The sequence below is a fragment of the Zingiber officinale genome, chromosome 2A (genome assembly GCF_018446385.1).
Source record: "Zingiber officinale cultivar Zhangliang chromosome 2A, Zo_v1.1, whole genome shotgun sequence".
Lineage (NCBI taxonomy): Eukaryota > Viridiplantae > Streptophyta > Magnoliopsida > Zingiberales > Zingiberaceae > Zingiber > Zingiber officinale.
In genome coordinates, this window is record NC_055988.1 from 67,916,901 (window position 1) to 67,930,531 (window position 13,631).

The following is a 13,631-nucleotide window of genomic DNA, read 5'->3' on the forward strand; positions in this document are numbered from 1 at the left end:
GCAGATTCTGGAGACAATGGTCATAAGTAGCACAAGAAGCAGGATAAGGAATCCACTCGTTTCTTTTGCTAGAAGAAAGGTCATATGAAGAAAGACTGCTTCAAGTACGTCAACTGGCGTGTAAAGAAAGGGTTGTCTCAGGAGCCGACTTCCGCTTAATGGTGAAAGATATATCTATATAGGAAATGGAAAGAAGGCTAAAGTCAAGTCGATTGGTGTTTTTAGGCTTTGTTTAGGAATCAATATTTTTATGGATTTAGAAAATATATTTATTATACCGTCTTTTCGACGAAATTTAATTTCAATTTCTTGTTTGAACAAATCAGGTTATTATTGTTCATTTAGAAATGGAATTTTTAGTATTTTCTTTAATTTAGTGTTGGTTGGCAATGGTTCCTTGGTTGATAAACTTTATAAATTAAATACCTTTACTCCTACAGTTGACAATGTGATAATACATAGTATAGGTACGAAACGTAAATTGACTAACGAGAATTCTTTCATGTTGTGGCTTAGGCGTTTATGACATATATCACAACAATGCCTAGAAAGGTTAATGTCACAGGGAATTCTCGATTCCCTTGACATGTCATATTTTGATGTCTGCATAGAGTGTCTCAAGGGGAAACCCACTAACAAAAGGAATAAGGGGGCTAGCTGTTGTAGTGATTTTTTGGAGCTAATACATACGGATATTTATGGACCATTTCGTAAGGTATCTTTGAATGGACACACATATTTTATTAGTTTCATAGACAATTATTCCAGAATTGGCTATCTCTACCTTATTCATGAGAAATCACAATCTTTGGACATGTTCAAAAATTTCAAAGCCGAAGTTGAACTTCAACTAGGTAAGAAAATTAAAGTTGTTCGATCCGACCGTGGAGGTGAATATTACGGTGGATATGATGGATCAGGTGAACAACATCTAGGACCTTTTGTGAATTACCTTACTGAGTGTGAAATTGTGCCTCAGTATACCATACTTGGTACACATAGTCAGAATGGTGTAGCTGAGCGTCACAATCAAACCCTAAAAGACATGGTAAGAAGTATGATGACTTTCACTTCTCTACCAGAGTTCTTGTGGGATGAAGCACACAAGACTGCAGTTTACCTACTCAATAGAGTACCTAGTAAGGAAGTAACTAAAACCCCATTCGAGATGTGGACGGGTAAGAAGCCTAGCATTAGGCACTTACACGTCTAGGGTTGTCTAGCTGAAGCTAGGCCTTACAAGCCTAATGAAAGGAAACTGGACTCAAGAATGGTTAGCTATAATTTTATAGGATACTCTGAGAAATCAAGAGGGTATAAATTTTATGATCCCTCTAATAGATCCTTCTTCGAAACAAGAAATGCCAAGTTCATTGAGGACAGTGGGAGTAATAAAATCATGGAAGTATCTTTTGAGGAAAGTATTGGCGATCTTCCTGTGGTTACTACTAGTGCGATTAGTAGTGGAATGGTTACCATACTACACATTATGGGTATCACACATCCAGTGAGCCTAATGAATCAAGATATTCCCATGACATCTCCAATGCAATTGGAGGAACCTGCCACTGAAATTGAAGTATTGCCTCATATTCATGAGCAAGTACCTCAACCACTTCAAACACAAGTGCCTTCAAGGCGATCCACAAGGGAATGGAGAACCACGAATTCTTGTGATTATATTTATCTCCAAGAGCATGATTTTGACATAGGGTTGAAGAGTGATCTTACATCTTTACAATAAGTCAAAAAATACTCTAATCCTGAAAGGTGGATTAATGTCATGCAAGAAGAGTTGAAGTCTATGACGGATAATGACGTTTGGGAATTTGTAGAATTGCCTGAAGGAAAGAAGCTCATTGGCTGTAAATGGATATTTAAAATCAAGTTAGATTCAAGGGGCAATGTCGAAAAATATAAGGCTTGTCTTGTTGCCAAGGGATTCACTCAGAAAGAAGACATTGATTACAAGGAGACTTTCTCACCTGTGTCAACGAAAGACTCCCTTAGGGTAATCATGGCACTTGTTGCTCATTATGATTTAGAGCTACATCAAATGGACGTAAAGATTGCATTCCTCAATGGAGACATAGAGGAGTCTATATATATGGTGTAACCAGAGAACTTTGAGTCTAAAGACTCAAAGCACCTAGTATGTAAATTAAAGAAGTCCATTTATGATTTAAAACAGGCATCCCGTCAGTGGTACCGGAAATTTGATCAAGTGGTTACCTCATTTGGATCTAAAGAGAACCCCGTTGATCAGTGCATATATGTCAAGTTCAGTGGGAGCAAGTTTGTTATACTTATTTTGTATGTAGATGATATATTACTTGCAAGCAATAATAAAGATCTGTTGCTTCAAACTAAGTCATTTCTATCTGGTAATTTTGAAATGAAATATCGTGGTGAAGTATCCTTTATTTTAGGCATACAGATCTATCGTGATCATTCAAGAGGCATTCTTGGACTTTCACAACAGGCCTATATTGAAAAGGTTCTTATAAGGTATGATATGCAGAACTGTACACCCGATGACACATCTGTGTCAAGAGGTGACAAGTTCAGCTTGCAGCAGTGTCCACGGCTTGAACTTGAAATAAAGGAGATAGAGCAATTCCCATATACGTCAACAGTGGGAAGTCTCATGTATGCACAAGTTTGTACTCGACCAGATATAACATTTATAGTGGGGATGTTATGCAGATATATTAGTAACCCAGGACCGTCACACTGGAAAGCGGTAAAGAGAGTGATGCAGTATTTGCAAAGAACTAAAGAACGTATGCTCACGTATCGGAGATCAGATCACTTGGAGATGATTGGATATTCAGACTTTAATTTTTCTGGATACTTGGATGGCAGGAGGTTTACTTCGGGCTATATCTTCATGCTTACTGGAGGGGCTATATCTTGGAAGAGTGTCAAGCAGATGCTAGTAGCTACTTCTACTATGGAGGCATAGTTGGTAGCATGCTACGAAGCATCCAATCACGAGATTTCGCTGCGGAATTTTATCACAACATTATAGATCGTTGATGGCATTGACAGGCCACTGAGGATCTACTGTGATAATAAAGTCGCAGAACTTTATGTCAAGAATAATGGCAGTTTGTCGAAGTCCAAGCACATTAATATCAAGTTTCTAACGGTTAAAGAAAGAGTTTAAAGTTGTCAGATTATGGTAGAGCACATCAGAACAGATTCCATTTGATTGATCCACTCACCAAAGGCTTGGTGCCTAAGGTGTTTCATGCGCATGTTGTGGATATGAGAGTTCTTCTTATGGAAGAAGAACTCATCTAGTTGAAGTTTGTATTTATTTTTTATTGCTCTATGTTGATTAATAAAGACAAACATTTGTTTTGATTATTGTATGTACTTAGAGGTCAAAACATTAATGAGAATTTATATGTATGTTTGACACTCTGACTGTGATATCATCATTTACTACTGCTGTTTAGCATTTAGTGTTTGTAAATATGATCAAGACTCTTTTTGGAATCATAAAATTGATCATAATTTACTATTGTAGTTTAGCATAAAATATTTTGCAAATATGATCTGACCTCTTTTGAGATCATCTTAGGACCAGTTGGAAATTGACATGTATTGATCACATTTTGTGTAATTTCCACTCTACACATCCACATCTTGATCTATGTCATTAATGACATTAGTATTGTGATTATTGTTAGGGCTTGCAACAATCATATACAGTAGCTATAACCTCTTTAGTCCTATACCAATGAAGTTAATGGGCCAGATTATTTACAGGGGTATTTTGTACCAATAAAGTTTGATATCAACTAAAGTTTTACTTGTATTTCACATACAACTCACATATAGGCCAAGTAGGAGATTGTTGTTAGGATTTATACTAAAAGTCTAGCTTTTTGTATGAATATTTATATTTTGAAATAAGAATCACATTGGTCAAATGTCTGCATTTATGTTAAATGCAGTTGTCCATTTAATTTATATTGTAGATAACATGGTGTTTGGTGTGATACAGAAGATCATGTTATCAGTTCCTTATAAATTATAAATAGTAGCTCACAACCAAGATGGAATGGGGCAAACCATTGGTGTGATTGTAGTGTAATTTAGTATTAGTTTATCTTAACTATAAAATTACACTAGTACACTATGTGTGTATTAAACAGGACCATTTGAGGTTGTTCTTTTTATACTAGCTGTAAAAAAAAAGAACAGGACCTCTGTTATTATGGAAGTGCGCACTCTTAATCATGATATAATAACAAGCATGTATATTTAATATTTATTTCTTTAATTTATCAAAGGGCGAGATTTAGTTCGTTAAATCAATAGGCCCAATAAGTAGGGAAATGATATTATTTATATGGTGTGTTGTTGATTATAGAATGAAGTTGTGTCCTAGTGATATAGGTTGATGATGTCCCCTTGAGGAGCTCATAAGGATTGTCATGTAAAACCTACAGGTGGACTTAGTCCGACATGACAATAAGGTTAAGTGGTACTACTCTTAGAGTTAGATATTAATTAAGTGAGTTGTCAGTAACTCATTTAATTAATGAGCATTCAATATTTTAAACATAGAGAGATTAGCGAGCTCATGATAAGAAGGAGCTCATATTGTAATATGGGATTGGTGCGGTAGTACAATAATAACTCTTTAGTGGTATGAGTTATAATTGATGAACTTGAGTTGGGTGTTCGGAGCGAACACGGGAAGCTCAAGCTCATCGGGAGATCAAAATCAATTCCTCCTCTCGGTCCTTGTTGTAACCTCTTATTTATAAAGCCTTATATCTACCCAAAGCCCAGCTTCTTAACCAAGCTTAAGGGTCGGCCACATCCTTGCTTGGAGCCCAAGCAAGGGGTCGGCCAAGCCAAGCTTTGAGCTCAAGCTAGGGCCGACCAAGCCTTGCTTGGTGCCCAAGCAAGGGGGTCGGCCATATCATAAGAGAAAATGAAGTTTTATTAAAAATAAAATTTTAATAAAGTCTTTCCTTTTATGATGTCATCCACATTGTTTTAAAAGAGAGGTTTAAATTTTAAAATCTTTCCTTTTATAGCTTTTCTTCAAATGATTAAAAAGAGAGATTTGAAGTCTTTCCTTATTGTAGTTATATATAATGTGAAAGAAAGATTTTAATTTTTTGATAAAACTTTTCTTTTTTGTAACCATGTTTTAACAGAGATGTTTTATTTTAAAATCTTTTCTTTTATAGATATTCATAAAAGGATTTAAAAGTGAGAGATTTTAATTTATAAAACATTCCTTTTATAGCTATCCACAAAAATGATTTTAGAAGAGAGATTTTAATTTTGTTTAAAATCTTTCCTTGCATGGAGCACAAGCTTGTTGTCGCCCATGCCATGATAGAAAAGGAACTTTTATTTTTTTTTTGTTATAAAACTTTCCCTTTTTACAATCACCAAGGATTATAAAAGAAGAGGAGGTGGTGCCTTATGGTATAACATACATCTCTTATTCCTCTTCTATATTCCTTGTGGCCGGCTCTCCCTCTTCTCCCTTTCCTCTTCTTTGTGGCCGGCAGCATCAAGCCTTGGAGAGACATTGGTGGCCGGTTGCTTGGAGAAGAAGAAGAAAGAAGTGAAGGAGGTATTGCATCCTAGTATCCTTTGGTGGAAGGTGGCCGAAACATGGAAGTAAAGGAAGAAGCTTGCACTACAAGAAAAAAGACAAACAACAACGGTTTTAAACCATTGTCGTAGGCCATTTTGAACTGTTGTTAAAGGTTGTGTTGTTAAAAGGGGTGGCCAACGACAACAGTTTTTAACCGTTGTCTTTGAAGGCAAAGACAACATTTTTACAACGGTGAAAAACTGTTGTCTTTTCCTACAAAGACAACAGTTTTTCACCATTGTCTTTGAGCGTATGCCTAGGCTTTTCAACAACAGTTTTGAACTGTCTACGACAACGGCTAAAAAGCGTTGTCTTTTTTGCCAATGACATCGGTTTGACAACGGTTAAAAACCGTTGTCTTTTTAGACAACGATGTTAAATAACATCAGTTTGTCACTATTGTCTTTTAACGCCATTGACAACAGTTTGGCATATTTAAACTGATGTCTTTGGGTACAATATACAACATTTTGACAATAAATAAAAAACTTATTAATCTTTTCCTACTCAATGGTTTATAAAAAACATCCAGTGCAAATTTCATTGATAAAAAACCTACATAATCAATATTTACAATGCAAATTTCATTAAAGTACCAAACATCATCATCCAAACATCATTAAAGTACCAAACATCAACATTCAAACATCACAAAAGTTTACACAGCCAAAAGTTTATATATATCACACATATAGTCCAAAATATCATGTTTTGTTGGAGCACGTCTTCTCTACCTGTGCATCTTCTAAACAGCCTGTGCATCTTCTAAACTGCAGCCTTTTCTGGTTTCTCCTCCCTCTTAGCTTCTCTTTTCTTCTCCTTTCATAGAAACGAGTCATTATCTTTTCCCTGAGGTAAATAGCATATGATTGCAAGTTAATTCATTTCCTAGGAGTAAATGGCATAAAAAATGGATCTCTTGGAAATTTCACACCTGACCTTATTACAGTTTTACAAAAACTCAGAGTAGTATGTCTTAAAAGACTAGCTATATGGCTTTACAAGTAACTCTTAAGTATGGTAAACCAAACCTATCAACTTTACATATACCAAAAAAAATTCTATCCAATTTGAAGTCTAGCGAAACTCCATCTACTATGGGTTCAACTGCTTTGTTAGCGAGATAATCCGCCAGCAATTTCTTTAGTAAATCAGCATAATTATTTAAATTAATCTAAAAATCGAAGACTTGCAGATCTACATATAGCATTTGCTTAATTAATAGCAAATTCAGGAAAATCTACTTGCAGAAATGGCTTAGAGCAACAACCAGATTCTGGTTCTATCATCGAGCATCAAAAAAGCATTATAGAATCTAGCTAAATTAGACATGAAAAATCAAGTTCCAACTTATTTCCGGAGCATACAAAATCACAAATACAAACAAGGGCTGAAGCAACAAAGCAGCACACAGAGAATTAAGCAAACAAGCTTTACTAATTTAAATTCACAGAGCAAGCAAATTGATCAACCCACAATTATCATAAGGATCTACTCTCTTGATACTCAAATAGACTCAGTAAACGGCCTAACTTCTAGCAGGAATCAAAATTCCTAACTATATTAGCATTTTCCCCAATTCATATTCGAATAAAATTCTCCGACAATCATGCTAAAGCATAGAGATGGTTTATTTAGTTTTTACACGGAATAGAGAGTAGAAAAGAGCAATCCAAACTTCCAACAACATCATAGAGGATACCGCTAATTAGATCATGGAAATCACACAGATAGAATTAGTAAAGAACATAAAAGCCCAAGATTTAACGATGAGACTGAGGGATTTAACAAAGGACCTGCATCTAACCATGTATCAAACCAGAAATTAATATGATCTTCACCTAAACGCCATCTAATCTGCTCTTCTGCTACGTTTCTCATCTGTAACGTCCTTTTCCAACAATGTGAAGCTTTGTTTTTGAGTAAAACCACCACAGGAGAGACTGACCCACAGTACATGCTAGACAGAAATTTCTACAAGTGTGTTCTCTACTCCCAATCCTCCTTCTAGCTTAGGTTTACAAATATCTTTCCAAGAGATCCAGTGAATCTTCCTATTGGAACTGATAGAACCCCAGAAAAAATTGGCCATAATCATCTCAATTTGATGTAAAATACCCCCTTCATCACTATTAATAATGGAGTCATCTAAAAAATGAAGATGCTGCAGTAACAAGATTATTACCCTTCTAAACAAAGACATCTACATTATAAAATTGAGAACCCCAGAAAGTTTGTTATGTAAACCAAAATACAGTATACATATTTGACAAAGGATTAAGGTTAATCAATTTTTATATTTGACAAAGGATTAAGTTATCGGTTTGTATTTGATGTTGGCGCATCAAGTATGCAGTTTAGTCATGCCGATTGGATTTGGTAAATGGACTCAGAGACAGATATCTCCAAATTAAGTGCAATCAAGTATAAGTAGCATGTATTCAATTTAACTGAATATTATTATTGTCAAATGAAATAAGATGAACTCATGTATATACCTATTCATAAATATGATCTTGTATGCATTCTGCTATCTCAGAGCGCACTTCATCAATTTCTTCTTGAGAGTACTCCGCTTTTGTGAACTGTGAACACACATAAATTATATGATCTTAAAGAATAAAATATAATTAATTGGAAAAAAATAATAACTAAATAACAATTCGTGAAGTGATACCAAAGATCATTTTGAGAAATTCGTCCTAGTTGATCTACTAAGATTACCCCAAAGAAGTCATCTGATATGATTCCCATGCTATGAGCATAAGGTATTTTAGAATTGGTATCGACTTTTCCACCCGTGGATGGATTGCCAATCAAGTAACCCTGAAAGCCAAGGCTTTTTCTTTCATATAAACTATGACATAATTTAAAGATCAAAATTAGATTCTTTCCCTTTATTGCCAGTGGCCCATCAATTCAAGCAATTTACCTGGAGGTTAAGTAATGGTTCTTTCCCTTCATCAATACCTGAATTACAGTAAATGAAAATGGCATGTAAATTAACACCCTCATCAATAGTTTACATTAAAAGTAGAGTTACCATCCAATATTCTTTTGGCCACCATAGGTACAATTTTTCCAGCATATGAATCCCCAGCAATGTAGAGGGGATTGGAGATGAACTGTGGGTGCTCAACAAGCCACTGCAAAAGTGAAAGATTACATATTTAAGGCACTTACAGTAATTACATCAGGAATATATATGATCTTTCCCACCTGTAAAAGAAACTTAGAAGCCTGTTCGGACCAAATAGTATCGTTGGCATCATACCCTTCATATTTTCTTGAGTATGAGAATCCAGAACCCAACGGGGAATCTACAAAGATAATGTTGGCTACCTGCACGAATGTTTTCACGCAGACAGGACAAAAGCATGTATCATATTGCTTCCTCAATTACTGATCAAGAAGAAGAAGTTACCTTGGTCCAGGAATAAGGATGGTAGACCAAGCTTCCCTTATATGGTCCAGGAAACTTAAAGATATGGTCCAGGACTATTACATCTCATCATCTCAAGCAAACTTAGCATAGTCAGATATGAACCAGACTGAGTTAGGAGAACATCTTTCAAACTTGTATGACAGCAAGCTAACCAAGGAAACTTCAAAAAGACCGATATGCATCTTGCAATCTTCTACAATTTCCGCCCTACAAAGGTGGACTAAGACATGAGTCACAATCTTTATTAGTCTACATGATGAAATCTAATTGCTTGTAACTTCACCCAGATAGTATTTGTAACCAAGTCCAACTGGATATAACTTGCAAATTCAAATTCTCAGTCCTCATCCAGTTCTAAGCGCATTTCTTCATCAAGATGAATAACTAAGTTGTAGGTTTGCATACTCACTTTGCCTTTTGAGATCACTTGCCTACTAGAAAAGTCTGCTATGCAATGTGCACAGGTCAAGATCGTCCCATCAGGATCAATGATAGTGCCAGACCCTATACCCATTATAGGCATAGGACCATATACATCTGAAAAGAAGTATTGGAAAAAGCTCATCGTTCAAACGAATACACCTAAAAAAAATCCACATATTGAGGAAATCTGAAGACACAATAAAGTCCTTTCACCTTCAGTAAGACATATATTCACCACGGCAGGACCAGCTGCCGCGGCCGCTTTGACAATAGAGTTCCTTTTGAGGCATCCACTGCAGCATGCCACGTCCTTACTTGAATCCGGAGGTGGAAGAGGGCACGCGGTTGGAAAATGCCGTGCAAAAAACTCTACGAATCAGATTAAAAGATTATGCAACTCCAAATCGATGAAAGAAAACTTTAAGGACGATAGGTTAGGTTTAAACCTGGAGAAAAGACTGAGAATGGAAGCGTGAAATCTTGCGAGAAAATCGACGAAGTCGAAGACAGAAATTGCCGAAACGGATCGCATATCGAAATGGCGACATCTTTTACGAAGGGGAGCACATGCGTGAGAAAGAAGAGAAAATATTGAGAAAGGAGGTGAAGGGAAAAGGAAGAAAGGAGGGTTACTTGTGGGGAGGGAGGGGCCGTCGGAGGAACCGAGAGTGAAGGCGGTGAGAGCGAGGAAGCCAGTGGCGACGCCACGGCGGGGATGCTGCAACAGGAGACGCCGAAACATGATTCACCGCCGCCGATCGTAGACCAAGCTTCCCTTGGTCATGTAGGGAAGGGGGCCTTGGAATCCAGGTAAATAGGTGACCACAGAAGATGAGAGAGCAGAGGAAAAGAAGCAGAGAAAGATCAGTGAGACAATCAGGAGAGGGATTTCCATCTTCCTCCTCCTCCTTCCTTCTTCTTCCTTCTTGTGTTGGAACTGGCTGAAAGTCGAGGCGACGAGGAGGAGGCGGTGAAGATGGCTGAAAGTAGAGGCCGCGAGGAGGAGGTGGCGAGGCCGAAAGTTGAGGCGACGAAGAGGGCGGCGAGGAAGGAGGTAGCGAAGAGGGTGGTGAGGAGGGAGGCGGCGAAGAGGGAGGCGGAGAAGAGGGCGGTGAGGAGGGAGGCGGCGAAGAAGGCGGTGAAGAGGGTGGTGAGGAGGGAGGCGACGAAGAGGGCGGTGAGGAGGAGGCTGTGAAGAGTAGGGTTTTGGGAAAGAGACAGAAAAAAACAAAGCGTAAAACAGACAAATGACGAAGGAGAAAAAGTGGCGAAAGACAAAACAAACGCATTCAACAACACTTAATAGACAACGGTTTTTAAAAACTGTTGTCGTAATCCTAAAAAAGTGCACACAGACAACAGTTTTAAAAAACTACTGTCGTTCCCTTTTAAAACCATTGTCGTATCCTAAAAAAACATAAATTGACAACAGTTTTTAAAAATCGTTGTCATAGGCCAAAAAAATTACTAAAAGACAACAGTTTTTGTTAAAACCGTTGTTAAAAGATAAAAAGACAACGGTTTGGTATAAAACCGTTGTCGTTTGAGTGTTGTTGAATGACATTTTTCTTGTAGTGTTGGGTGGATTTCATCTTGGTAGATCGTCGCCCACACGACGTCCAAGAGAAGGAGAGGAATGCAATAGAAGATCAAGAGGTCTATAAGTTACAAAAGGTATAACTAGTTATTTGTTTCCGCATCATGACTAACTCATCCTTTTGTATAGATCTTGAATTACTAAACATAAGAGGTTATCGGTTTTAGGTTATCGTTTTGTTATCGATTTTATTTTTCGATTTCATGTTTTTGATATTGTGCTTTTTTCGAGGTCTCTGTAGTTAAACCTAGTTTACTGTAAGAAGTTAAATATCTGATTTCTTTGAAAGGCTTTGTCTAGGAAGTGGTGGATGATCTCATACCCAAGAAGGCCTAGTGCCTCGCTATGTTTAATCTGGAAGCCGATCTTTGAAATAGATATTTAATTAACTTCTATAATATGGTTTAACTTATGAAGAACACATCGGTTAAACTTGGAGTAAAAATGTTAAGTATCGTTTCCAATCCAAGTTTAAATTCTGAAGGGCAATTTGGATTAATAATGTTAAGCATCGTTTGTAATCCAAATTTAACTTCAGTAGAGCACATGGGTAGCTAGAATAGTTCTATGCTTGTATAAATTTTTGTACAAGGGAACTAGAACGGTATTCCGAGTAACAACTAACAATTGATATCAGAGTTAGGTATTACCTCTGTGTGTTTGGTTTTTAGTTTAATTATGCACGTCATACATATTTTAGGCATGAAAATAGTAGGATGTGCAAATAGATTAACTCTGTGGTTGCAGGCTCCAACTATTACGACCTATTGTGATTATGTGAAATTGGACCCTCAGACATGTCGAGGGCATTTTATGTGTATATATTTTAGGCATGAAAATAGTAGGATGTGCAAATAGATTAACTCTGTGGTTGCAGGCTCCAACTATTACGGCCTATTGTGATTATGTGTGATTAGACTCTCAGACATGTCGAGGGCATTTTATGTGTGTGCATGATTATATTTATTAAATACAGCAGGAGCTGTATTAGTTTTAGAATTTGACATTTTGTTCGATCTAGATTTTATGTACATTCCTTTGTGAAATATAGGATCGATATATGTAAAATTTTATTTTTGTCGTGGATCGTATCCTTGCGAGGCGTGGTGCTATTTGAGGACTAGAGGTGCAGCGAAAAAGGAAGCTTGATGGGCGCGACGACATGAGCCCTAGGGATGGCGGTTTGGTTTGACAACTACTAGGGCTGGCGGCACACGGAGGACAATGATGGAAGATGTCATAATAGTTGGAAAATTATTTTTCCATATTTATTACTTTTATTTGTTGTGATGTGTGTGTGTGCATGTGATATGTGCTTGCATGTTAAAATCCTCATCTTAAATAACTAAGTGGGAGAGGGATTTTAAATAAATTCCACGGTCTCCATTACTAGTTTGTAAATGATGCAAACAAACTTGCGCGTTGGCTTTGAGTGTCTGCCTCCACATCGGATGAGTTTGTTTGAGGATCACTAGATCAAACTTCCTTTATAGATGGTTATAGGAAATTATTTAGGAGCGTATGATCTTCTCCAACTGAAGGGGTACAATCCTATTAAATAGACTAAGTATCAAGTAATGGTATACACTTAAGCACATTTAATAGTATCATCCCAATCGGAGTCACTGCTATTATTTGTGTGACCGAAGAAAAATCAACTATTAATTTGTCATAAAAATAGGTTGACAAGATAATAAAATTAATGGGTAAAGCCCCCTCTAACAAATGTTTGATTTTGTAAACGTCGATACTAACGTAACATACAAAATTTATGGTGTTTGAGGTAATTGTATTTGTCATAAAGTTAGGTTAAGAAGATAATAAAATTAATGGGTAAACCCCCCTCTAACAAATGTTTGTTTTTGTATACGTCCACAGTAACGTAGCATACAAAATTCATGGTGTTTGAGGTAATTTTATTTGTCATAAAGTTATGTTGACAAGATAATAAAATTAATGGGTAAACCCCCTCTAACAAATGTTTGAATTTGTATACGTCCACACTAACGTGGCATACAAAATTCACGGTGTTTGAGGTAATTTTATTTGTCATAAAATTAGGTTGACAAGATAATTAATGGGTAAAACCTTCTCTTACAAATGTTCGAATTTGTATACGACCACACTATCGCGGCATACAAAATTCACGGTGTTTGAGGTGTTGGTGAATTTAAATGATATTATTTGAGGAATCAATATTATTTTAAATTCTAAGGTTTTGACCAAATGTTTGATTGAAGACAGACCAACTATTAATTTTATTTGTTATAAAGTTAGGTTGACAAGATAATAAAATTAATGGATAAAATCTCCTCTTACAAATTTTTGAGTTTGTATATGTCTATACTAACGTGGCATACAAAATTCACAGTGTTTTGAAGTGTTGTGAATTTAAATGATATTGAGGAATCAATATTATTTTAAGGTCTTGACCAAATATTTTGTGATTTTTAGGATTTCAAATGTTTATCAATCCCCTAGCTGTTATATTAGAGAATACACTTACAATTTCCAATTATATTGATTAGAAA

General features: G+C 36.4%; 2 protein-coding genes across 3 annotated transcripts; both read right to left on the reverse strand.

The window, feature by feature from the left end:
- Positions 1-8,523: 8,523 nt before the first annotated feature.
- On the reverse strand, positions 8,524-9,150 carry LOC122043688 (serine carboxypeptidase-like 19). Its single transcript, XM_042604287.1, has 4 exons — positions 9,141-9,150; positions 8,855-8,955; positions 8,679-8,781; positions 8,524-8,605 (listed from the first exon to the last, which is right to left on the reverse strand). The coding sequence occupies exons 1-4, from the start codon at positions 9,148-9,150 to the stop codon at positions 8,550-8,552; spliced, it is 270 nt and encodes an 89-aa protein (XP_042460221.1). The 3' UTR covers positions 8,524-8,549.
- Positions 9,151-9,160: 10 nt separating this feature from the next.
- LOC122039687 lies at positions 9,161-10,386 on the reverse strand. Of its 2 annotated transcripts, XM_042599170.1 has the most exons (5): positions 10,137-10,386; positions 9,950-10,051; positions 9,717-9,872; positions 9,490-9,617; positions 9,162-9,287 (listed from the first exon to the last, which is right to left on the reverse strand). In XM_042599170.1, the coding sequence occupies exons 1-5, from the start codon at positions 10,243-10,245 to the stop codon at positions 9,243-9,245; spliced, it is 540 nt and encodes a 179-aa protein (XP_042455104.1). In that variant the 5' UTR covers positions 10,246-10,386; the 3' UTR covers positions 9,162-9,242. The 2 variants fall into 2 exon arrangements, with proteins under 2 accessions (XP_042455103.1, XP_042455104.1); XM_042599169.1 differs by having other exon boundaries at positions 9,161-9,617.
- Between the last annotated feature and the right edge of the window lie 3,245 nt (positions 10,387-13,631).

Excerpts from the sequence above, each read along its gene's own strand:
- LOC122043688 (XM_042604287.1), bottom strand. Across the intron at positions 8,782-8,854 it reads CTTCTAAGTTTCTTTTACAG|TGGCTTGTTGAGCACCCACA; the intron begins GTGGGAAAGATC and ends TCACTTTTGCAG. Across the intron at positions 8,606-8,678 it reads GGCCAAAAGAATATTGGATG|GTATTGATGAAGGGAAAGAA; the intron begins GTAACTCTACTT and ends ACTGTAATTCAG.
- LOC122039687 (XM_042599169.1), bottom strand. The coding sequence starts at position 10,245 with ATGTTTCGGCGTCTCCTGTTGCAGCATCCCCGCCGTGGCGTCGCCACT. Across the intron at positions 10,052-10,136 it reads CGGCCCCTCCCTCCCCACAA|ATGTCGCCATTTCGATATGC; the intron begins GTAACCCTCCTT and ends CCTTCGTAAAAG. Across the intron at positions 9,873-9,949 it reads ATTCTCAGTCTTTTCTCCAG|AGTTTTTTGCACGGCATTTT; the intron begins GTTTAAACCTAA and ends TCTGATTCGTAG.